The sequence below is a fragment of the Nilaparvata lugens genome, chromosome 3 (genome assembly GCF_014356525.2).
Source record: "Nilaparvata lugens isolate BPH chromosome 3, ASM1435652v1, whole genome shotgun sequence".
Lineage (NCBI taxonomy): Eukaryota > Metazoa > Arthropoda > Insecta > Hemiptera > Delphacidae > Nilaparvata > Nilaparvata lugens.
The window spans coordinates 76,074,274-76,100,605 of record NC_052506.1 but is presented as its reverse complement, the minus strand read 5'-3'; the positions used below and the strand labels follow the sequence as shown (position 1 = coordinate 76,100,605).

The window sequence follows — 26,332 nt, the reverse complement described above, 5'->3', positions numbered from 1 at the left end:
CCTTTACGATATCATTCTCGGTTTTCTCCATTACTGATGAATCAAATAAATAAAATGTTCCAAACAATGTTTGAATTAATTTGAATTTTTATTATGATCTTAATAAACTGGAAACTGATTCTACTTTTCTTTATAATTTGGAATTTATACATTGTTTTGAGTGCAAATTGTCACTTTTTGAAAATTTGAAATTGCTTGAATTAATAGTAGACTTTTATAGACTCAACGAAGAGTACTTTGGAATTTAGTGGTGGTCAAAAGCTGGTTAAATTTTAATCGTGATTAATTCCACGAGCACCAATTAGAAAAGCCTGATTGCGAGGGCATTTTATCACAAAGGCCTGGTTGAACCCAAATTTTAAATAGAACGGATTTAATAGAAATTTCAATTGTACACTTGAAATTTGCATTTTCCAGCATATTTTTCTGCGTTTTCTCAGTTTTTAACAAAATAGATAAACAGCAAATTTTTGAATTTGGTTGAGAAACTCAGCTTAGGTGTAAAAATATTGTATTAGAAGATTTTTGAAGGAACTAATACCAAAGATTCGACTACAAAAAGCAGTTACAAATGAACAGAAACTATTCAAATGAAGTATACAGCAGTTCAGCTGAGATGTAGAAAAAAGTTATTACTACTGTTATTTTTTCTTATTAATGTCTTAGAATTAGTGAATTCAAATAAAGTAATAGTGTAATAAATTAATTTAATTCGTCAGCCAAAGTCCTGGTCGCACAAATAAAGCCAGTTAAATTTTAATCCTGATTCATTTCACGAGAACCAACCAAAGAAGGCTTTTTTGATAAGACGTCTTCTCTGATTGGCTCTCATGAGATTAATCACGATTGAAATTCAAAAGGCTTTTGTGCAGCCAGGACTTATAATTATAGAATAGTGAACTCATAACAACTGCTGTCAGAATTGATGATTTTTTCAAGTGAAGTTTTTCTGAAATTGCTGGCAGATTCACTGTGGAGGAAGAAGTACATTAGGATATTACTCATCAGTTTTTAGACAGATTCAAAGCTTGCATCCTGTGGAGAAAAACTCACAGCGGATTTTCAAGAATTTTTCACTTCAACATGTGAGGATCTCATTGATGAACAAGCTCTCCTGTCAGGGTCAAGGACTTTCTCATCAGATACCATCCTTAGGACATCTTTGAGACTGGAGTTGGACAGGAAGGACGAAAAAAAATTGTACAATATGGCATAGACATAGGTGATGCTCAACCATTATTACAAAATCCAAGGAAACTGCCATTAGCTAAACGGGAAAGAAGCTAGAAAGGTCATAAAAGAAATGAAGGCTGATGGAATTATAGAACCATCCAGCATTCCTCCGATTTCTCCAGTGGTGCTGGTCAAGAGAAAGGATGGTTAATCAAGGTTTTGTGTGGATTATTTACTCTTGAACAATGTCACCAAGAAGGACAGCCATCCTTTGCCTAGAATTGATGAGATAATACATTGGACAGCCTTGAAGAATGCAAGCTACTCCCAAGAGTGGATTCTGGCAGGTGGGCCTGAAGCCAGAGGGTAAGGAGAAGACTGCATTCGCTATTGGTGAAGGCCTCTGGCAGTTCAAAGTGATGTCCTTTGGATTATGTAATGCACCAGTTACATTTAAGAGGATGTTCTAAAATGAGGATTTAGAGGATTTTCAGTATTGTATGTCTGGAGAGAGGATGTGTTGAGAGGACTGTCTTGGTTAACCTGCTTGGTCCACTTGGATGACCCAATTATACTGGGGAAATCTTTTGAAAGTCACCTTCATAACTTGGAACAGGTCTTCCAGAGACAAGAAAATTTGAAGTTGAACCCAAAGCAGTGCAATATGTGAAGGGAACAGGTCAACTATTTTAGACATGTTGTTTCTGATACAGGAGTTGCCCCAGACTCAGAGAAGATAGAAGCTATTACTAAATGGCCAGTTCCACATGACAAGCATCAGGTCAGGAGCTTTGTTGGCCTTTGTACCTATTATCAGCAGTTTGAAGAAGGATTTACAGATATTGCAAAGCCACTCACCAAGCTGAGAGAGTATAAGAACCGCTTTATCTGGGATAAGACATGATAGGAAGCATTTGATAAGCTGAGACAAGTATTGATAAATCTCCAATCCTTGGCTATCCACAAACCAAGGGAAGGTTCATACTGGACACAGATGCTAGCAAACAGTCATTGGAGGAATACTCTCTCAGGAACAGGAGAGAGTTGGAGGGTCATTGGATACTTCAACAAGGTCTTTTCAAAACCAGAATGTCACTATTGTATTACTAGGAGAGAGGTGCTAGCACTATTCATGTCTTTCAAACACTTCCATAAACAACTCTATGTAAAGTTTGCAAGATCTGGCCATGCAGTACTCAAGTGTTTTCTTCATTTGAAGTCTCCAGAAGGACAGTTGATAGCATGCTGGATTGAGAGACTTCAGGAGTAAGTTTTTAATCAATGCATAGAGCAGGAAGTAGACTATGGCTCTCTAGGAGACCTTGTGAGGAAGATTTCAAGCACTGCTTGCAACAGGAGACAAGGGAAGGGATTCTAAGGAGGACAACTGTGGTTGTTGATCTTTGGGAAAGTAAGAGGCCTCAGAAAGATGAGAAGGAAGATCGTGACTTAAAACACTTGTGGATATGGAAGCATTCTGGACGAGGAAAACGAACTTGGCAGGAAGTTTCACCTGTATCATCATGTGTCAAGAACAACTGGGCACAGTGGAACTCCATTATTGAGGATGAGGGTCTGCTGAAGAGGGTGATTGAGGATGCAGAACGCAAAATTTGAACGTTCTCAGTCAATCTGTTCTTGAATTAGCTGAGAAAAACAGGAAAAGGCAGATTTGGGCATATGTAACGTACATAAGTCTGTTAATCCCCCCTCCCTGGCTATGTGCCTGGTGATGTATAGAAAAAGCAGGCAAAGCGTAATTGCAGCATTTGATTAATGCTGGTGTTGCTATATTTTTATAGCACTATCATTTTTCAGCTCTGCAACATTGCTAGATTGTTCTTCAACTTGTTGTTAAAGAATTCACCACCCAATCTTGGCCAATTAACTTCTGTAATCTTGGTGCTTGAATATTATGGCGATTCACTTGTTTAGTTGGAGGTTTGTTTACTGTTGAGTCAAAATTTCCATGTTGCATCCCCTAATGTTGACTAATCTGCTAATTTCACACCAGTGTGGCATGGATTCAACATTGGGTGATGAGGTGGCTATGTCTTTCAAATACATATTACTATAGTGAGGTCCATGTTATAATAGCAGTCTATGATTAGCAATGGTATTGCTATCATTCAACAAAGCAGATAGCACTATCTCTTTCTCACTTCACTCTGTTGCCAGATCATCTTTCAACGATGTAGAATTAATCATTAATCAACAAAATATTTCATCTTTATTATGAAAATTCATCATGTGATTTTTATTGAAAAATATAATTTTTTGCTCAATAAATTAATATAATTAATCATTTTAAATGAGAATAAAAAGTTAATATTACATCAATAAACCTGTATCAGCTACCGTCTTAAAAAGGCATTTAAAAGACAGAGATTTGACAGCATTGATCTCCTATCTTCCATCACTGTCATAATAACGTGGACCTCATTACAGCCAAGCTATGCTATGACAGTATTTGATTAACATTGGTGTTACTATCCTTGTCAATTCTTCAAAAAAGCAGATAGCACCATCCTTTTCTGTGTAGCTTTGTTCAGTTCTTGGCATCCAACATAATATTTTTACTTTCCTTGCCCTATTACAATAGGTAAGGAAAGTATTGCTTTCCGAAAAAAATTAAGGTACCCCAATTTCTAAATTTCTATACGTTTCAAGGTCCCCTGAGTCCAAAAAAGTGGTTTTTGGGTATTGGTCTGAATGTGTGTGTGTGTGTGTGTGTGTGTGTGTGTGTGTGTGTGTGTGTGTGTGTGTGTGTGTGTGTATGTGCGTCTGTGTACATGATAATTAACGGAATGACTTGAAATTTGGAACGTAAGGCCCTTACAATATAAGGATCCGACACGAACAATTTCGATCAAATGCGATTCAAGATGGCGGCTAAAATGGTAAAAATGTTATCAAAAAAAGGGTTTTTCGCGATTTTCTCGAAAATGGCTCCAACGATTTTGATTATAGTTATACCTGAAATAGTCATCGATAAGCTCTATCAAATGCCACAAGTCCCATATCTGTAAAAATTTCAGGAGCTCCGCCCCACCTATGCAAAGTTTGATTTTAGATTCTCAATTATCAGGCATCAGATACAATTTGAACAAAAAATTTCGAGTGGAAAAGATTCAGCATGAGAATCTCTACAACTAATGTTCAGTAACATTTTCACCTAAAATTAAAAATAAGCTCAAAATTCGAGAAAATGTAATTATCCAATTGCAAACTGTTGGCAACTGTTGATTCTATTAAATGATTCACTATTGAAGAGATATCACACCTCGTGTGTCTTCAGTGTTATTGTCCTGTCACCAGCTGGCTTGGATCTTTGAATAGTAGACTTGAGATGCGCGGGAACACTAGCGTCAGGTGATCAATTCTCATAACGGCAAGGAAGTTGTGTGAGTGCGCCACACCAGATTTTTTAGTTTTTTACCATTAATTTTACAATGCTTTGCCTGGTTTACAAAATGCTCACCTGCCGCTCTTTATGAGTTTGTCTTCAAAGATACTAAACGGTCAAATCTACAACGTAGGATAGATTGATCCTCTTTTGTTGGGTCCATACAGCATCAGAAAGACAGGGAAAGGTTCCGTGTTGATTATTCAAAAGATTATAGAAATATTATGATGGCAGTTGTTAAAATTTCAAGTGCTCTAACCTCAAAAAGTCACCAAGCAAAACAGTAACCTAAAAACCTCATAACCTGTGCTATACAAATGTAATTAGTGTGTTGTGTAGAAATTCTACGGATTTTCTCCGTTTTTTTAAACTTTTGTGATGAGAATGAGAAGATCATTCTTTAGTAGAAGTTTTAAAAGCAAACTGAAATATTTTCTGGTTGTTTTTGTATTGGGTTTTGCATACGTTTTTGGTGTATTTACTCATATATTTGAAAAGGATTACTATAGTGATTTCAGTTATCCATTAGAAGGCGACATAGTCAAGTATGCGTATCAACTCAGATATTATAAAAAGCCAGATACTGGTCCCATCAATGAATATAACTTCTCTTATTTGTATAATGCGAAAGGGAAGTGCACAATGCCTGATAAAGAAAAGATTAGACTGGTGATCATTGTTAAATCTGCAATCAAGCATTTTAAACGACGTTTAGTGATAAGACATTCATGGGGATATGAAGGAAGGTTTTCAGACGTTCCTGTACGAACAGTTTTTATTTTGGGAGTGGGCGGGGATGAGAATTTGCAACATGAAGTGGCCCTAGAAAACGAAACATTTGGTGATATAGTGCAAGCTAATTTCACCGACAACTATTATAATAATACTATAAAAACAATGATGGGATTCAAGTGGGCTGTGTTGTACTGTCCAAATGCTATGTTTTATTTTTTCAGTGATGATGATATGTATGTCTCAACAAAGAACATTTTACGTTTTGTGCGTAATCCAATTAATTATCCTGCTTATCTTCAACAGGCGATTGTTTCTCTGAATACTTCTCACAGTCTCCCGAAAATTTTTGATCATGTTGGTAGAGAACCTCTTTTGTTGGAGGAAGACCATATCTCCAATAGAAAATTGCAACAAGTTCTTGATTATCAGTTACCAGAGAATGTAAGCTTATACTCAGGTTATGTATTCGTCTCTTCTCCGCATAGACATTTGACAAGTAAGTGGTGTGTATCACTGGAAGAGTATCCTTATCATATGTGGCCTCCCTATATAGCAGCAGGTGCATATGTCATGTCACATGAAGCACTGTTTAGTTTATATTATGGAAGTCTTTTCACTAAGCAGTTCAGTTTACCTTAATTATTTTAAAGTCCTAAGAAGTTGAAAAATGCTAGGTTGTTGAATACTATACAATAATACTGTAATGTACTGTTAAATTCTTATGGCTAATAAAAAATATATTATCATAGCTCAAGAACTTTGATAGCATAGCCTTTATTAAATAGATGAGGGAGTGAAGTAGGGCAAGACATTTACTATTGAAACCATATGCAATTAATTATAGATGTACTAAGCATGTCTTTGGAGTAAGTTGACTGAGGCTCTCACGGCCGGTGGGATTAATAGTAATAATAATGGTTTCTGTTCATAACATAGATATACCACCAGGGATGTCCATACGAGAAAAAGCCAAGAGAAATAATATAGCAACAGGCAAATTCAAAAATGAACAGAACACACAATAAATTGAAACACAGATTTAAAAAAAAATCCCAGCAATAAATTAGGCATATAATTAAGCACCAGGCAAGTGCTCTATAAAGAAAAGTAGATATATTTGCTGCCTCACACTCAAAAAAATCATTTAAAGAGTAGAAGGGATTCTCCTAAAGGAATATCCTCAGGATTGCCTCAGGTAGACTTCTAGCAGAAATAGGTAGCTTGTCAAGGATCTTGACTGGATGGTAGGCCATGCTGCTCTGAGTTCTCCCCAATCCACATTGAGGAAGATTCAGCCTGTGCCTGTTCCTGGTGTCATGCTGATGAAAGTCTCCTCTGGTAGGCAAGGCATCCAGGCCATGAGAAGCTGTTATAGCAGACCTGAAAACGTAGAGGTTGAAGACTGTCAGAATACGCTACCCCAAAACAGTGGCATGCAATTCGCCAGATAATCAGTCCACACAAAATTCTTATGGCTTTCTTCTGCACCACCAATATCATTCTCACCTCAGTGGCGCCACGCCACAGTATGATACCATATGCAATCACGCTCTGGAAGAAGGCGAAATAGCAGATGCAATAATGGGATGCCTCCGTGATGCAACCTCTGAGACTCCTCAGCAGAAACAGCACTCTATTCAGCCTGCAACAGACACCAAGTACGTGATCTTACCAGGCAAGCTTCCAATCCATTGTAAAGCCGAAGGGATTCACTGAGTTTAAGTTTTATTGAAAAAAATTTCCAAGGCAGTTAAGCAGTATTCTGTTTGCCCAGAAAATAGCATAAATCTAGTCTGCCACAACCTTTTCAGAGATCTGCATCAGCCCATGCAGGTCAGCCATGTCCCTTATTGTTGTCCAATACAGAGGTGTCATCAGCATAGCATACAACTGTCCTGTGTCTAGAAAGAGCAACATCATTTATCATAATTAGGAACAACAGGGGCCCCAGAGCCCTGGGGTACCCCACAATTCGTCAAACTCACCTTTGACCTCACACCATTAGCAGAGACAGCTTGCTGACGACCCTCCAGGTAGGAGCGGAGAAGCATCAGAGGACTGCCAACTATGTCATAGGCAGAGAGCTTAGACAATAAGATGCCTTGGTCTAGGTCTAGGGTATCAATCGCCGCCTTGCTGAGATCACAAAGAGTCAACCCAGCAAGACCTCCCCCCTTACCTCATCCCACAGCCTCAACAGTGGACTTTCCCAGCTCTGTATCCAAACTGTGTGCCTGCAAACAAACCATTTTTTCACAAAATTCATATAACTGCTCTGCTATTACCATCTCAAATAGATTATCGAATTTGATAGAGTACTCAGCAAGTTCAAATAATTTCGGTGGTGATGTGTAGTAACAGTACGATAGGCTCCATGAGTGAGTTCTTTATAACTTATCACTTGTCGTCGTCGTCCAAAATTTTTTGCCATCGGCATTGACCCAACACACTCTGCCATCATCTGTCTAAACACAAGGATGTCCGTACTTTTTAACCGCCGCATTGTAAACAAGCATTCTGTTTTTAGTCAATTCCTCACGCACGTATAGCCCATTCTCTTTCAAGGTTTTCTTTTTGGAAAAGACTGCACGGCGTTGTCTGTAGCTGACAAACTTGAATTGCCCTAGGTCTAGGATTAGAATTGGTGACCGCCTGTGAATAGGGGGCCGCAGATGGCCCGACCCGGTGAAAACGGTCGATATAATTCAACGTGATATCAACGCCCAGATGTTCCTTGCACATACTCACAACTAACAAGTCCGTATCCTCATTAGACTTCTCAGGTATACCAAATATATGTAGATTGTTTCGTCTTTGATATTGTTTCAAGTCGTCCAATCTATTAGAAAAGTATTAATCTTTTTCTTTTATTTGTTTATTCAATTATGCGATCTCACTTACACGTTAAGCTATTTCTTTTGTAGCAGCCGATAATGATGATTTTAGTCCTTCGCAAACTCTCAACGATATCCTATCAATAATCTCTTTAATCTTCACTGTCAACGAGATAGTCTTTCAGAGCTGTCTGGGAAAGCTTACTTTACAGTCGAATTGATACTGGTGAACGTACCGAATCGATACTCGATGATGAACGAGGAGTCGAAGGTCGCTTATCAGCAGCCTGCCAGCCCTTATCTGCTGCCTTGTCGATTTGAGAACATGGCTTCTTTGGAGGAGCCATTTCAAATACACAAATTAAATAACTCACTAAACACTTGAATATCAATCACTTTTAGACTGGAGTATAGAACTTCTCAATACGACCACAGTAAAACAAATTTCAATTAAAACTTGCCTATGAATTCATAAATAATTGAGGAGCTCCACCGGTCGTGACTTTCACTTGCCAACTCTCATCATCAACTTGAGTGGGAAAGCTGTGTTGAACTCACATAAGAGCCGATTGAAGAATGCTGTAAATGTGAGTTGAGCATCCAGAGAATGCTGAACCAGGCTCTCTTCTCTCCCATCAGAGTAGACACAGATTTGGCTTCCCTCTTGGTTATGCAGGATCCAATCAAATTTTTTTGTCTGTCTGCATTTTTTCTTATCGTTCTTTTCAGCACCAGCAACTGGTTGTTCACTTCCCTTCTTGTAAATTTGTTTGATTTAAGTGTCAACATTTTTGGCACAACTCTTATTTTTGTTATGTTCATTTCTTAATGAGCCTTTTTTCACACATCATCTCCTACAATGTGTGTATAGTGGGATGAGATATTTGAAATTAGAGTATTAATCAAGGCGTATGGATGGATAGGAAACATTCAAATAGTTATCATAGACGAAAAATTATCAGATTCATTAGGGAAATTCTCAGTCATTATATAAATTTTGGCATAATGTGGAAAAAATTTATTATTTTTTGTATTTTATTTAATAGTAAGTAGAATTCTCAATAAGTTATTGATCAAATACATTTTAAATTGAGTAATAGGTTTAATAGATAGGATTTTTTATTATTTATTTTTCTACAAACATCTTACTTTCTTGTCTTTATCATATTTATGTATAGGCCTAATTCACTTTATCAATTCCCTTTTTTGAACAAAATTTCTCTTTAGTTGGTGGTAAATTGAATAGAACACATTTAGTTTACTTTCTTTTTGTTAATCATTCATATTTCTACTTCTGTTACCTTAAAAGGTGTACAGACTTGCATCTATTAATCTTGTCACCTTGTATCCCTAGCATCCCTAAATTTCATGACGTGAAAATCCAATTTTCTAACATGTTGTCTTATATATTTAGAAGATAGCTTATTGTCATTATTATTACCTATTCTCTGTTGCTAGATTCAAATAAGACTGAACGAACCGAATTATAAAAATGTTATTGTAAAGGGTTTTGCATGTAAATATTACTTTTAGCTATTAAACCTTGTGCTAATCAAATTAAATCATATGATAATTCATGAATTACCATCCATTAGTAGGCTAGTAGAATACTGAATACTAGATGTAGTAAATAAACCATTTTTGTATTAAATATATTAGGGTATCTATTTTTTAATTAAATTTAGATTTATTCATGATAGACAATAATCCAAAGCTCAGTAATTTAAAGCATGAGCAATAGGTCTCACCAATGAAAGCTTAGCAATACCAATAGTACTATTAGTATTGCTTAGGATAGTTCGATCATGATCCAATGATTACAAACAGAATTGCATTCAAAAAGAAAATAAGTATTCAACAAGAGATAGGCAAGATAAGGCTTGTGATAACTATTCAGTCACCAAAGTATTGTGATTGCCATATCGCGTGGCAGAGTTATTAGTTTTATCGAACAGTGAGGCGATGACACGCACAATAAAATTGTAGGAGGGTTGAAGTGCAGCGCATGTGACAAAGGATACGCTAGTGGGGGTAGTTCCAATGGTGGGGGTTGATAATCTGATGATGGGTCTGCGATTGAAAATAACAGAAGAGTAGTTGCGATTTGGCGAACTTGAAGTCATCTATTCAATGGAATCACTCATCAATTCTGTCATTAACCTTCCCTGAAGTTGTCAAGGCTTCGCAAATTGATGAAATCACTGTCGACGAATATCCGTCATTGAATGTCATCTCGAATTCGTATGTAAATTTTTGGGGTAATATTTTGAAAATGTCCGAAAATGAACTTCTCGCTTTAACAAGTGCAAACCAAAACGCTCTGTACAGTAGTTTGGATAATTTCATAATCGAGAAACGCATTGGAAGAGGTTCATTCAGTGTGATTTACAAGGCGAGGAGCCGGCACGATGTTAACTGTGTGGTAGCGCTCAAAGAAGTTCAAATACTGGAAATGGTAGATTCGTCTGCGCGATTGGATTGCATGAAAGAGATTAATCTGCTGCAGGTCAGTTACATGTACAATTATTGACAAATAATAATGATCCAAGAAATTCTCCACTACAAATAAGATATACCTAGTTTTTTGCTAACATGTCTTATTCTCGAATTAATATACTTCTATATTATATTTGTTGAACCTTATTTTGCAGTTAATTGCTTAATAATTTGGTTATTATGATACGTCTTCTACTGGACTACAAAAAGGCTCTGACAGCTATTATTGTAGATAGTGTAGAACTCCTGAAAATATCAATTTTCAGGTACGGTAACCGTAATCAGCAAAGACCTTAAAGATGCAAGGTCTTTGGTAATCAGTGATATGCTGTTTACTACACAGCAGATCACTGTTAACGGTTACCGTAACTTACCTGAAAATTAGCCATCAATGGCTGAGAATTGATGAAGTTGGGAGAGATGAAGGCTGAAGTAATCTATTCATTTTTGAAATCAGTTCTTAGTTTGGTAGACATAATGCAATGGAAATAAGTTTTTGATTTCTTCAAGCTTGCATACGTACTTCTATGATCTATAATTCTATATATTGGGTTTGGAAATTGATACAATTAATTACGGGTTATACATGTCCTTGGAATTGAACCGTCTGATCAGAAATTTTCTTTGCTCTCACTTTATCATGTTAAACCAAATTTTAAATATATGTCAATAAATTATTGATAGGGTCGACTAGATGAAACTATTATTCCAAAATGTCTCTTTTTTATTATCAGTCATAGCCATACCCGACTGATGATAATAATATAATATATGTAATATTAAAATTATATTATTTAATGAAGACTAAGGCTTCATTAAGTTATTATAAAAAGCACTTTGAAAATAAATCACTAATCAAGGCTCCTTAGCGATTGAAAATGTATACGTAAAACTGTTTTGAACGCTCATGAAAGTAATGTAGGTATTCTTAATTTTCTTAAATTTAGATCTCTATGTCAGGCTTCATAATAATTTTAAATTGTGATAATTTTTATTTGATTATTTCCCAAGGAAGCAATAATTTCTCAAGTGTGCAAGGAATCATGGGAATTTATAAAAGTAGAAAGAGGGGCTATTGATATATTGTGGGCTACACTCCCGGCTATTGACACCAACTTCAAAAGATCCAATAAGGAAGTGCAAAGTTGAAGGCTTTGATAAAGTGGGTTGTATTATTGGCATAGTAACAAACTCTTTCAAAAAGCTTCAATGGCCTACTGAGGGTTATTCTCTAACAAAAGATTGATTCTTTTTGTACCATACAGACTTCAAATGCAGTTCTATAAATTTTCTTTCATATACAATACCTAGCATATATGTGATTCTATGGTTTCACTTAGTTCCGCATCTTCAATGTATAATAATACTATTACTATTATATTTAATTATATCATATTTAAAACTTGAAAATGATGTAAGACAACTATTAATCAACTGATAAATCAACAACTATTTTAGTTGTAGACCATATTTAACATCATAAACATTTATTTAATTTTCTATTATTATTTACCGCGTTACTGGTTTATCATTAATCCTTTCAAAATTTTTATAGTTTTTGCTTTTTAAGTGAGATTTTGTGTTTGAAAATAGTTTTCTTGATTTTAAAATTTATAAAATAGGAACTCAGGAAGTGAAAGTGCAAATTTTTAGTGAGAAAAAAGAAGAACTCAAGACATAACCTATAAACTTGAGTGTTGATAGGAAATGACATTGGGTAATACGGCAAGGCAGAACATCCAAAAGGATCTCTCTGCCGATAAAAGCCATAAGAGTAAATAAATAATCCTTTGAAGTTTTGAAGTGGTTACTGATCACTCTTGAAGCTTCCGTTCAAAACTTGCCGCCCATTCAAATCAAATTTATCTCTTTAATATGATGAATTTGACTTTTCCAGTGATTTTATTAGATACTACGTATTTGTATAGGTCTAAAATTTGTTAGGCCTATACCATTATTAGATACAGTAGCCTACTAAAAATTGTAGATACCTATAGTTATAAGATCTCCAATTTCGATGCTCTTCATGATGAGAAATTAATCTTATCGTCTATTATTTTGTCATTCCAATAAAAATACAGTATCTTCAATTTATTATAATAATTATTGATTATCATTAAGCGTTTAGTAAGAAATGTAAAGATATAATAAGAAATTATCACTTATGCAGTTCTCATTACTTCCCTGGTCTCAAAAAACTTTAAAATATTTAATCATGCTATTTGCTTCTCTTTCAGAAACTGGACCATCCAAACATTATTAGGTATATTTCATCTTTGATAGAAAACAACAAGCTTTACATTTTCTTGGAGTTGGCGGACTCTGGGGACTTATCTCGAATGATTAGAAATTTCAGGAAAATTCGTAAACTGATACCTGAACGAACTATTTGGAAGTACTTTGTTCAAATTTGTGATGGCTTGGAGCATATGCATTCGAAGAGCATTATGCATAGAGGTGAGGCGGCATTATGATAGAATCATATTATTATTCTTCTTAATTCAATGTTGTGTTTATAAACTGTAGCTGAAATTAATCTGCGGTGAAAGATATAGTACCTGCTGTAGCATTAATGCCTCACAATATGGTGTAGGCCTACTATATTAATAATTTTCATTTACCTACAAAATTTCAAATTAATTCCAAGTAAAGAACCGCAGGCTACGATTTAATCTGTATTTTTTTAAGATTAACATTTTCCAATAATTTTTACTTTTTGAAATGTAGTAATACTTTTTAAATAAACATTTATTTGATCTCAAGATAAATCGATAATTGAAGAAATTAAAATAAAACTTTGTTCAGTTGAGGCTGGTTGTGGCTTATTCCGAGTGAAACAAGTTGGAATTTGTTTTTTTTTGGAAAATGTAAGCGATAATTCAGTTTCTATTCATTCAACTTATTATTCCAAATGAACTCATTTATTTCATGCTTCTATTCGTGATACTTTTCCTTAATTTTGTAAAGAAACGTGTTGATCGCAGTAATTTTTGATAAAAATTTTGACGTTTTGTTCCCATCAAATTTTTTCACAAAAAAATAACAAATTATGATGTATTTAATAAGATACACCACAATCCCATTTATTGTCTCACATTGTTTAAACAAATTCATTAGTTTTCGTATGAACGAGTTTCAGATACGGTACTAAATCAACCAAAATTATTATTTTCATGAATAATATTATATTTTAACAAATGCTTATTTTGTTTCTGATCATTTACTTGATTACTTCTTAATATATCTTTATAATGATCAATAAATGTTTCGACAGACCTGAAACCTGCAAATGTATTGGTGACAACTGGAGGAGTGATCAAACTGGGTGATCTGAACCTGAGCCGATTCTTCAGTCCCAAGACGAATGCTGCTCAGTCGATTGTTGGAACTCCATACTACATGAGCCCAGAACGAATCCATGAGAAACCATACACTTTTAGCAGCGATATTTGGTCCCTAGGTTGCTTGCTATATGAGGTATCAAATCTTTATTTCATTCAATAATTATATTTGATCGTTTTAATTTGGAATTGAAAATCACTTACACTAAATTGACGGAACCCACCTATAGCTGTAGGTCTACTAATCTCTCATCGTATTTTCATTGCCCACCCATAAAGATACGAACAGAACGGTCAGTTTGATATGAAGATTTCAACTCGCTAGTGTTCTTTTAAATCTATTATATCCAACCTCAGTCTATGTGGGCATCTCATGAGTTTCATTATACAGAGTGTCCCAAAAATAAGTGCCAAACTCCGGGAATAGGTTCTATGGTAAAATAAAGAGAAAATGTAGAATAAATGTTTTCCTTAAAACGCTTCGTTTACGAGATTAATACTTCGTATTACGCCATTCTGTATTTTTACAAAAAGATTTTTATCTTCAAAGGTTTCCAACCGATCGCTATAAAAATCGGTAGCTATGCTCAAATAAGAGAGATGAACTTTAGAAAAAATATTCAAGAAGCGTTTTAGGAAAATCATTTTCTACATTCTACCATTCTACATTTTCTCTTTGTTTTGACCCATTGAACTCCCGAAGTTTGACACTTTATTTTTGGGAGACTCTGTATAGTGGATGTAATGGATAAGTTTGCCAAGAGTTCAGTATTTTTTGAAAATCTAGTTACATCCAGTATTCTAATTAGAAATTCTCACTTATAATAATCTGAAATAATATGATTTATTTGGATTATACTTTCCTTTAGATATATCTCAATTTCTGGACTAGCATTCAAAACGGTGAATTTATTTTTAAAATCAACTTAAATTTAAAATCTGCATCATAACTAAACACGCTCCTTCATTAATCATTCTCAGATCTCTATTCTCTTCTCTCCGAAATCATTTGTCGTTTTTCAGATTATTATAAGTGAAAATTTTCAAGTAATAATTTTTATCTCCATTTCACTCCATAATCCTCCTTCTCTATCGCTTTTCTGTGATAATTTTTGGAATCCATCAAAGAGCTAAGCTTCCTCTCCGAATCTCAAAAACGTAATATGTAAAACTACATGAATACGAAATCATTCGTAATACAGAAATTTTAATCTGTGATCAACTGAGCATTGTAATCAAATTTTGTGTTCAATTATTCTTGTGTTAAATTATACAAAAAAATATAGTATGCTTTGCCTCCGTAACTGCATATAGGCAAGGCATGGTTCGCGGGGTGATATTCCTATTAAAAAAAAAACATACGCTACCAAATACCTAGATTCCTAGATGGAGTAAGCTCCCTACAGATGTTCGATGTTTTTTAACGGGTAGTATAATAGTCTAGTTGTTCTCTGCCGATGGTCAAAGCTACAGGACTCGGACTGTACTTTGATATTGAACTTTCTTGTAACAACAGTTACATGTAAATATCAGGCGTGATTTTCATATTCACGGCTATTCAAGTGCTATAAAGCGAGAAATTCAATAGACTTCTGTCATGAATCTATAACTGAACAATGAATTCTCAGATTAGATAGAAACATCTCATGAAAAGCTATCTTGGTGTCGATCATTGCTGGTATTTGATACTAGAATATCAGGTGATTTTATTTGTTATTCACATTCAGACGAGAATGAGTGTTTGCTAATTTTTCAAAAATATATAAGATGTTTCGAATTGTCACAATAATTATTTTTCCGATTTTGCCTCCTTGGTAGAATAATTTCAAGTACAAGCGAATTCAATAATAATTATTATCAATTGCATGTTCATTGTAATAATTATTTACATGTTGTATTGATATTCATGGTGATGAACGTTGGATAAATAGCCTAATATTTCTTTCTTGATACCATATATAAATATTTGTAAATATGCTATTAATCAATTGTTTAACTTTGTTTCTTTCAAATATAGTTGGCTGCCTTACATTCTCCTTTCTTTGAAGAGAGACAAAACATCTACATGCTTTGTAGAAGGATTGATAAGTGCCTGTACGCTCCCATCCCTTCAGAGATCTATTCCCAAGAGGTGAGTGAACCTTATTCATCTAAATCTAAAATATCAAGATAATCGAACTGAGAGAATTAATTTTTGCTTACAAACATTTAGTTACATTTCGCATGTGGTAGTATGGTGAAATATGATAAAATTCATTTCAGGTTGCAGCCTCTTACAAATTTCATTTTTTTGGGGGTCACTGGATGACAGGTAGTCCAATACATTCATTAAACTGTGTACGATAAAATGTCATGGATTCTCATGAATTGCGCACAATTGGAGTATTATGTAGATTGTGCACAGATCTTTTAAAGTATTTTTCTATTTTATTCTATTTGTATCGAAAAGGGTCTTTATTATTTGAACTGCAATTCAGTTAGACGAATAAAATTCAGAATACTTTTGGTAGGTAATAGATATGATTCTTCATGACTCCTAGTCATATTCGATGAAAGCTGTTTATAGGGTTTAATTGTTGATATAAAGTTTATCCAAATATGTTCTACTTTTGAAGTATATTTTTGGATGTTCCTCTATTCTCTTTCTTGAACTTTGTCAAATTTGAATCCATTTTTTTGATGTGAATGAGTATTTTCAGAACTCTGCCTTAACAAGAAAAAAAGCAATTCTATAAAACGTTCTTAATTTTGTAGAGAATTTTTAGAAACCAACTTTCAAGCATTATATAACATCAACTACAGGAGTTGAATAGTTGTATACAAAATATGATATGTTGTATTCTTGAATTCCATTGAATGCAAAGCTTGGTTAAGGAATAGCTTTGGTAGGTAATGAATCAAAATATCGCAACTTGATACAACTTTCTTGTGCTCTTCAATTCATTATCAAATATTTTTTTCAATTACATGGCTATAATTTTTTCCAATTTTTTTAATAAAACTGTCGATGAATCAAAATTGTTGAATGCAATTCAATACACCAAAAAACAGTTTTCTTTAGTCTTTTTCATTTCACAATGAGAATGAATACACTCATACAAGCAATAAAGAACCGAATTTCATTAAAATTAAGTTTAAATTTCAACGGGCTTCCATTAATGAAACTGACAAATTAATTTTTCATATATTATGTTGGTTCTAAGAAGATCTGAGAAGTAGAGAAAAATAATCCTGAATTGATAGGATAACTAAACAATAACCCAATGCAAAATAATTCATTTTTGTAATGAACCCTGTTTATTCAAACTACTCAGCTCATTGAAATGGTTCGAATTTGAGTCATACCAGTGGTGGCTGGTGATTGAAAATACTGGGGGTTGCTGTTTTCACAATATAATCTTCAATAACTGATACCTTAATTGACACGCGTCTGATGTGTGGGGAGGGGGGTAAGAGTTTAACTTGATGATTAAAACAAATATTTATTCAATTTCTGATTCTATCTTCCAAACAAAGCATTCTCCAAGTGAAACCATGGCGTAATTGGCAGCTGAGAATTTTCAACTCTGATAAAGATAAACAATGTAATTTCTTACAAAATGATAAATAATTATTCTATATTTCATGTTTCCTGGACAAATGGAGATTGCATATTACGACACAAAAATTATTCAGGACAGTCCATTTTTATTGGACCTACTTGTTTTGTTTCGAAAATATCAAAACAATTGAACATGATATTTATTATAATGTTATTTTATCATGATGATAAATTATTACGTCATGCTATTGAGGCTGATATAATATTATAATATAGCCCCATTACATCAAAAGATTATAATACTCCTGGGAGAGCAGATAGCAGACTTTCACATTCATCAGAATCTGGTACGGGGTAATTTCACATATTGAGTGGTATGGACTGCTAGCGCCTCAAGCGGATGGTTGCAGAAAAATTGCCACCACATTGGTCTTATGGGCTCGAGTAGAAAAATATATCACACTAATAATATAGATAGATAGAAGATAGATAGAAAATATATTTATTGATACAAGAAAAACATAACATGACATTCAATCAATAATAATTTGATGATTACACAAATATATATATTATGACATGACCTGTTGGTCGTCTGCCAAGTTGAGCTATTTTATTGATTTAAAATTTACATGCAAGTATTTGAAATTGAATTTTATCCAATTTGAAAAATTCTAAATTTTAAACAATTTTGGAATCAATCAACCAAAGAGATCATGGCAACAAAAGTATTACATATGAAATTACATTATACTACATATGCAGGAGTAAAAAAAGAAAAGCAGTGAAACCATCAAGTATTATATTCCTGTATTAGCATTTTTCTGTAAGCCCAAGCATTCCTCACAAAACCTATCAGCGCCCTCCAATCACTACCATTCAAAAACCCTACCACCTGATCCTCTGATAGCTCTCTATCGCCTAAATGCGCTCCTCTTATCTCTGCTAGTACTGGACATCTTCCGATAAAATGCATTGTATCCTCCCTTTCCCTCCTATTGCATAACGTACATATGGTCTGAATTCCCTCTCTTCCCACACTACTATTCAAGTACCATAGACCTCCCCTTGATCTGAATATGATTGACTTCTCATTGCGGGTGAGATTGGCTCCTATATAATTATTGTGTTCGGTGATTGGGTTCAAACGTGAATAGACAGTATAATTTACAGATTGCCTTGCTCTTTCTCTCCATTTTTAATAATATACATAGTAATAGTGCGCGTACATGAGTTTGGTTGCAGGAGGATTGCAACCTCCAATGCTATATTCACTATTCAGTTCCACCACAGCATCTGATTTCGCGTGAACTGTGTTCACGTTCTACAGTTTGCTGCTCTTATTATACGATTATGATGGAATTGTGGGGGGTGCGACAGTCGAGACCGACGACAGTCCAGGCCTGCGACAGTAGAGGACTGTTTTCCAGTCCTCTACGGTCGAAGGCCTCGACTGTCGGGAGTGTACGAAAATTGAAGAGTCCTCTACTGTCGCCTAACGCAGGCGACATTTGAGGACTCAACATTCGAGGTCGCAGGTCTCAACTGTCGGGGCTCGACATTTGAGGTCGCAGGTCTCAACTGTCGGGCTCGACATTTGAGGTCGCAGGTCTCAACTGTCGGGGCTGTTCAAAAATTGAAGAGGCCTCAACTGTCGCCTAACGCAGGCGACATTTGAGGCCACTTTTTCAGGAGTCCTCTAACGTCGCTGGCCTCGAATGTCGCAGGTCTCGACTGTCGGGCAAATTAATAAAAGTTACAATTTAGTAAAAACAATTTAATAAAAATAATTAAATAAAATTTTATAATAATTAAAAATAATAATACAATTTTATAATAATTTAATAAAAACAATTTAGTTTTTACGAGAAAAGCTCAATGTATATATCAAGAAAATGTAAAATGTGAATGTGTGAAATTAATAAAAGTTATTGATTTGTAACAGGATATTGATTTGTAGAATAATATCCTACATCTATAATGTACTGAGAATTTGACATCCAAGAATCGCAAAAGGTAATTACGAGTTTGAAAACTTCGTTTTTTATGAAGAAGCAACTAAGGTATATTTACAGTTGCAAAGTTGCAATACTTATTTATAATATGGAAGGAATAATAGGATATAATATATTATTCAATTGCTGGTAAATCCATACTGATAATTCTGTAAAGAATGATAATTCTTTTGGTGATGTCTGCCATTCTGGAGAGCCTAGTGCAGGCGACAGTTGAGGCCTCTTTTTCAGGAGTCCTCTACGGTCGCTGGTCTCGACTGTCGGGGCTGTACGAAAATTAGAGAGGCCTCAACTGTCGCCTAACGCAGGCGATATTTGAGGCCTCTTTTTCAGGAGTCCTCTACCGTCGCAGGTCTCGACTGTCGGGGCTGTACAAAAATTAGTGAGGCCTAAACTGTCGCCTAACGCAGGCGACATTTGAGGCCTCTTTTTCAGGAGTCCTCTACCGTCGCTGGCCTCGAATGTCGCAGGTCTCTACCGTCGCTGGTTTCGACTGTCGCAGGACTCTTCTGTCGTTTGCCTCGTTTGACATCGACCCAAATTGTGAAGCTAATATTAGTAATTGAGATAATAATAGAACTCACTTATAAATTCAGTCACATCATTTACTCCTAAAAAATAATTCATTTATTATCATTGTAATATTACATTTTTTTCTCAATTAAAATCGAATCTTCTATTAGATATTAATAAAACTTGATAGCAAATATTGGTGTAATCGATATGCGGACTTAACATTTTACCGGGAATTTATCAGATACACTTGTGTTGAACATCCTACTGTAACAAAGTTCTATTTCTGAATCAACAGATAATTCTAAACAACATAAAGGGTAAATAAATTAAAAATAACTTTAAAAAATAAAGTTTTATTGAGTATAATAAATGAAACTTGTAAACTTGTATTCTTTATTAGTTGGCAATCGATGACGTGTCTATGTTTTGCTTGGGAGCTTTAGGTGCTTATTCTAGGTGTTTCTCTCAGACGTCTAAAGATTTTCAATACACAATGAAATTTGTTTTTCATTTCCTCTAACTAGTTTTTGTTGTGTTCTGTGTTTCACATGTAATTTCAAATTGAAAATTGAAATTTCGAAACTGTTGCAACAGATTGGTGACCTGGTGAGCAAGTGTATAACTGCGAACCCTTCTGAGCGTCCTGACATAGTCGCAGTTCACAAAGTCGCCAAACAAATGAATAGCCTCTTCCTGGAAAACAAATACTCCAAACGTGCAAAATAGTCTGCATCAAATATCACTTTATATCAAGTTTTAATACACTGTACCTATCTGTTTTGCGTGTCATTGTCTGTCTTGTTTTTAATAAAGTCACTTGATATTTTAAATGTTCTCAATTGCAATAATCCAAGACTCAAATTTCTCCCAGCTACATCTTGTGATCATTGATTCGTCTCTGATTAATACTTGCTATTTATAATTCAAAATGTATATTTCAGCTGACTTTTCAGTAAATTCACTTCTATGCCATGATATTAATTGAAAAAATAACAATAAATTGATTTAGAGGAATAATAAATTATTTGATAGTTGAATATTGACTTGCAAAGCAAACGTCCCTTCATACTGGTGGGGTAAGTCTAGAATCGAAATCAAAGATGCTGGAGTCATTACACACAATATAAAGATGAGTTGATGTTTATTGATTAATTTATCACTGTTCATTCAATTACTTATATTTAATCAACTGTTCTATTATTGACTACTTTAACTTAACCATTCACTTCTTTAAATTAACAAAACGACTTAATTGATGAGGAATTGAAATTTAGTCTAGTTGTTACACCATTATCACTTAATTTTATTTAATGAAGTGTTAAATCATGTGCCGATTGTTGGCGTTTTATAGTGATAGAAAATATTTCTATGGTTGACAATTGAAACTAGTTGCTCTATTTCACAATGAATTAAAAAGTGGGTTGACAATCACATATTTCTCATTCGATTTGTTCATCAACATAATATCACCTTCAGTATTACACAAAAAGCATGCTATTGGTCATTTAGGCCTTTAGCTTTTACAGAAAATTTCAATAGATAGACTACTTATGGGAGTGTTAAACCTTGGTCTGTAGAGATTCAGAGGATCAATATAGGAGCAAGTTATTCTATACAAGAAATTAACGTTTCTGGTTTGGACGCTGGGACCACACTGAAAAAATGTTTTTGAAGCAATTTTTTCAAATCATTGAATAAGAATAGAGGAAGTATGTTTCTCTATGGTCAAATGCTAGTATGTTTGGAAAATAATTTTTGTTCTTAAACTGCTAAAGCGACAAATGGCGAGACTGTATAAAAAATGTTTGTCTCTCAAGTGCCTTTACAAACATGTTCGTCCAACTTCCAACATTTGTGAATCAGCTTGATAGAGTGGTCCTTCCAGACCTTAAACTTCATACTAATTATATAATAATCAAAGTTCGGGAATGATAGAGGGTAGTTTACTAGTTTACCGTATTCTGAATAATATTATTATGTACTCTATAAAGGTACTCATTTTACTTCTCTATATTATAATTACATTAGTGAAGACTCATTCTATTTTTTTAACCTTTCAAATTTCTTACAATCTATTTTTGTAAAGTTTAACATGTTGATTCAAAAATATATTGAAATATAATATATTATATTTTAATAATAATATTATATTTTATAAATATTATATATTATAATATAATATATTATAAGATTCAAAAATATATGAAACTGCAACAAATATTGTACAGTTTCAGTTTAATTTTTTTAGGTCTTCACCGCAGTCAATAGACCGGGGAACTGTCAAATCTTAACAATCTATTTTAATAATCTGACTCCGCAAATGTTGAAAAGTATGTTCCTCTGTGTATTCAGAGACTGTATAGTATGACGTTACAATCAAATATTTTTTTTAATTTCGAGGCAAATGATCTTTTGCTCTCAATAGTTTTATTTATTTATTTCATTGGCAATTACAGATCATAATTATAATAAATATGATATGATTGGGAGAATACAACAGGCATAGCCCTAAACTGTCTTCTCCCATATTTTTACAAATAAAAGTTTCAAAAAAGAATAAGGTTAAGATTCACTTGTTTTGAGATGTAGTGGGAGAAGGTTGAAGAATCGTGATCTTGCGCAAATTAAAGATATTCTAAATTTATTAAGTCTATGCTGAGGGATATTTATATTGGTCTTATCCTCTTCTTAGAGGTGGATACATAATAAATATATTGCAAAGGTTATTTAATGTTAATATTTTTGCAGAATTTATGCTTATGCACAGAGAAGAAGTATTTCTTCTACTTTGTGGCCTATGTCAGAATAATTAAATAATAAAATTTTTTATAAATAAATGATGCTTTCATTATGATAGTCGGCTACAAAAACTGTCAATGATGACAATGTATATGACACATTGAAAATGCTGGTAGTCCTACATCCTACACCTGCTAAGCTGTATTATGAGGGCTGTTCAAGATATCTGTCCAAACTTATCACGGAGTGAACGAAATTTTAGCAAGCCCTCATAATAATTATATTTGCAAACTCTATTTTTTCGATAGTAGTATTTGCGAATAGTAATAGGCGTACTGTAATAAGAATGATAACGTCATGTTTCCAATTCACTGGTTTGATATGAATTTGAAATTGTGGGACTTCTGATGCATCTAACTGATCTAATAGGCTATTTCAATCATTGCTAAATGCAAATTGTGATTTCTCAACTAGACCTATTTTTGTTGCTGATGGTTGCTTAAGATGCACTAAATCATCACTTAATTAAGGAGTGTGAGGAAAAAATCATAGTTTTAGGTGGACTTCAGTCCACCGTGAAGTGATCATGTAGGTCGTAAATACTACTTGTTGATGGGGTAGTGATCTTGAGAAGCCACCCTTTTAATCGTGTTAGGTACTAAGGATCTGGTTATTCATCAGATGTGAATAATTAGTTTGAATGTTAAATACAGGGCCAGTCACTTGTCCCTGAACCCTATACAAATAATTAACGAAGAATCTTTTTTTGATGAGTGTTTAGAATAAGACGTTGGCTACCCTAATAATGTTGTATTAGATACAGAATTATTTCCCAATAGGCCTACAGCCTACTGTATGTAATAGGCTTTGTTTAGCCTATTTGATTAATCTGTATTGTAATCTATGAAATTAACTTTTGTATTGCGATCGATGTCCACATAAGTGATTTGCCTGGGTTGTTTGGGTAATGGAAAGTGCCTGAGTGATTTTATGAGATTATCAAACGTCCATGCCACCGGCGGGAGCCCGGCGGTGCTAGGAAACTGAAGGTTGTAGCCCAAAGCCCCAAACCACTAAACGATCCTGGCCGGCTAAATTACTGGATTGTACCGGTAGAATCTGACCGGATTCTACCGATAGTATAGATTGTTATATGTAGTAATACAGGAGGCTATATTTAATTTTCCTTACCAAAATAACTTATTAACCCATTTAAGAGTTCGATCAGACTTGTAATCAAATTTTGATCCGAAAACTCTTGTTTTCAGAAAGATGAAAAAATAGTTCGTTTGTTTTGATGATAAATTCATCCAGCATCACAACTGGTCACAAAAAATAAAACCATGACAAGAGTTTCCAATGGAAAGGGAAAGTTCAATGTGCTATTTACACTTTTCCTCCAATTCAGCGATACTAGCGCGGCCTTCAAAGGTCCTTATAACAGCCAGCGGTTGCCATTCATTGTCGCGGAAAATATTAGGTACTGCTGATGCTGATGCTGCTGCTGCTGAATGCTGGATATGTGAGCATGAAATCAGCAGAAGCCGGTTGCGTCAGTTCTGCTTGCTCTGTCAATTTAAGTGGTATGACAGCTGCCTGGTTAGCTGAAAATCCACAAATAACGCAACACGAAGAAAGAGTGTGAATTATTGAGTGAAGGCGGAAACTTGTGAGCCATCGTTCGAAATATCTCTTAGAGATAGCAGAGATGTTGTAATGCTTATCTGCCATAAAAAGAACTTCTATGAGATGTATCATGCCATTCAGGCAGCCGTATCGGGGTCCAACTGCTAAAGTAAACAGAAAAATCCGATTAGGAACATTTCTCGAAAGGTCTTCTACTCTAAACGTGTTTTCCAAGTTTTAGAAATATTTGCATTTTTATTTCTTCACTCAATCTTTTGATGTAGATATTCCACTTTAAGCGGAAACATAAGAAGTATTATGGAGTAAAAGAAAATGAAATTTACAATAACAACATCAAATATAGCTTCAAATAATGAGAAAATTGATCAAGATAAATAGATATTCTATATTTTTCTTGTTAGTTATTTCTTTCTATTAAAGATACAACACTACAGATACTACACTATAGATGAGATGATCTTATAAAAACGTAACGTACAAACATAGATAGTAGTTCAGATTTTCAATATTCCGGTAGGTACTGTACACTACTCATTCATATCATTTTTTGCTTTATTATTATTTTCAAATGTGAATATCTTCGACACGCTTTGAAATATCAATGTTCAATTGTCGTCATTAATTTTCTATTGGAATCATTCATCGTTTATGGCCAGCACCTTCCCATTAAAAAAATAAACTTATATTACACTAAAAATGGAAATTTAAAGTCAGATAGAAGAATCATTTTCAATTTAATTGAGATCCCGAATACCACATCTACCGTCATATTATACTGGTTTTAGAAATATTGAGTTATTCTAAGACATGTTGGACGCTCGGTCCCAGCTTAGAAATGAAAAATTTTTAATGGAAAAAAAAAATAACATTTGAATTAGTTTAAGAAAAAGGTAACAAAATGGGATGATGCATTCATTATAATATGCTGGTGAAATTTCGTACTGTTCTTTTAAAATTTCCAAAACCAATAATTTAGATTTGAAGGAAAATGGAAGAGAGAGAGAGAGAGAGTGAGAGATTACTTACCGGTACCTGAGAAGTTTCCTCAGTTCAAGTAATTTTTTTCAAATTATTTAGTTACAATTACTTTGAAATACAAAATAAAAATAATGTATGACTTTTTGTTGACGTGTCCCTTTTACCGGGAAAGTCCCTCCTAGTCCTAATATAAATTTTACGTGACGAATGTTTTATTTCGGTCCGTACCGACAGATTGTGCCCACCCGAAGACATGGATTTCAAATTTTGGTCGTTGCTGGGATCAAACCCTTCAAGGCTCCTATACGCAAATATTTTATCCACTAAAACATTTTTCAAGGAAACATTCCTTATTGACCGAGCGAAGAGAGGTCTATGATTCAAGTCGACGGTTTTGGATTTCTCTTAATGTTTAAATGTTTATATGTTACGCATTTATGGCGAAACGCGGTAATAGATTTTCATGAAATTTGACAGGTATGTTTCTTTTTAAATTGCGCGTCGACGTATATACAAGGTTTTTGGAAATTTTGCATTTCAAGGATAATATGAAAGGAAAAAGGAGCCTCCTTCATACGCCAATATTAGAGTAAAAATCAAACTATAGAATTATTCATCATAAATCAGCTGTCTAGTGGACTATAATACTACCCGTTCAAAACATCGAACATCTTGAAAACGTATCTCTCCATCAACGTTAGTAGACAGTTGACTATAATACTACCCGTTCAAAAAACATCGAACATCATGAAAATGTATCTTTTCATTAACGTTGTAGACAGTTGCAGCCAGACCTAATAACAGCGCCCACACTCACATTCCGGGACGACACGTCACGGTACGATAGGACAGAAAACTCATGTTTATTTAGGATTTTTTCTAGACATTTTAAATTGATAAATTATTTATTA

The 26,332-nt window shown here is 34.2% G+C and overlaps 2 protein-coding genes across 2 annotated transcripts; both read left to right on the top strand.

The window, feature by feature from the left end:
* Positions 1-4,831: 4,831 nt before the first annotated feature.
* Positions 4,832-7,129, top strand: LOC111054451 (beta-1,3-galactosyltransferase brn). Its single transcript, XM_022341490.2, has one exon. It carries the CDS (start codon positions 4,958-4,960, stop codon positions 5,951-5,953), a length of 996 nt encoding a protein of 331 aa, XP_022197182.2. The 5' UTR covers positions 4,832-4,957; the 3' UTR covers positions 5,954-7,129.
* Positions 6,612-20,887, top strand: LOC111061888 (serine/threonine-protein kinase Nek7). The gene is made up of 5 exons (XM_022349580.2): positions 6,612-10,654; positions 12,882-13,101; positions 13,919-14,121; positions 16,003-16,116; positions 20,652-20,887. The coding sequence occupies exons 1-5, from the start codon at positions 10,421-10,423 to the stop codon at positions 20,781-20,783; spliced, it is 903 nt and encodes a 300-aa protein (XP_022205272.2). The 5' UTR covers positions 6,612-10,420; the 3' UTR covers positions 20,784-20,887.
* The last annotated feature ends 5,445 nt before the right edge of the window (positions 20,888-26,332 follow it).

What these genes read in the sequence shown, in the direction of transcription:
- LOC111054451 (XM_022341490.2), top strand. Translation starts at nt 4,958, where the DNA reads ATGAGAATGAGAAGATCATTCTTTAGTAGAAGTTTTAAAAGCAAACTG.
- LOC111061888 (XM_022349580.2), top strand. Translation starts at nt 10,421, where the DNA reads ATGTCCGAAAATGAACTTCTCGCTTTAACAAGTGCAAACCAAAACGCT. An exon ending in GAAGAGCATTATGCATAGAG is followed by an intron (nt 13,102 to 13,918) that starts GTGAGGCGGCAT and finishes ATGTTTCGACAG; the next exon opens with ACCTGAAACCTGCAAATGTA. An exon ending in CAGAGATCTATTCCCAAGAG is followed by an intron (nt 16,117 to 20,651) that starts GTGAGTGAACCT and finishes CTGTTGCAACAG; the next exon opens with ATTGGTGACCTGGTGAGCAA.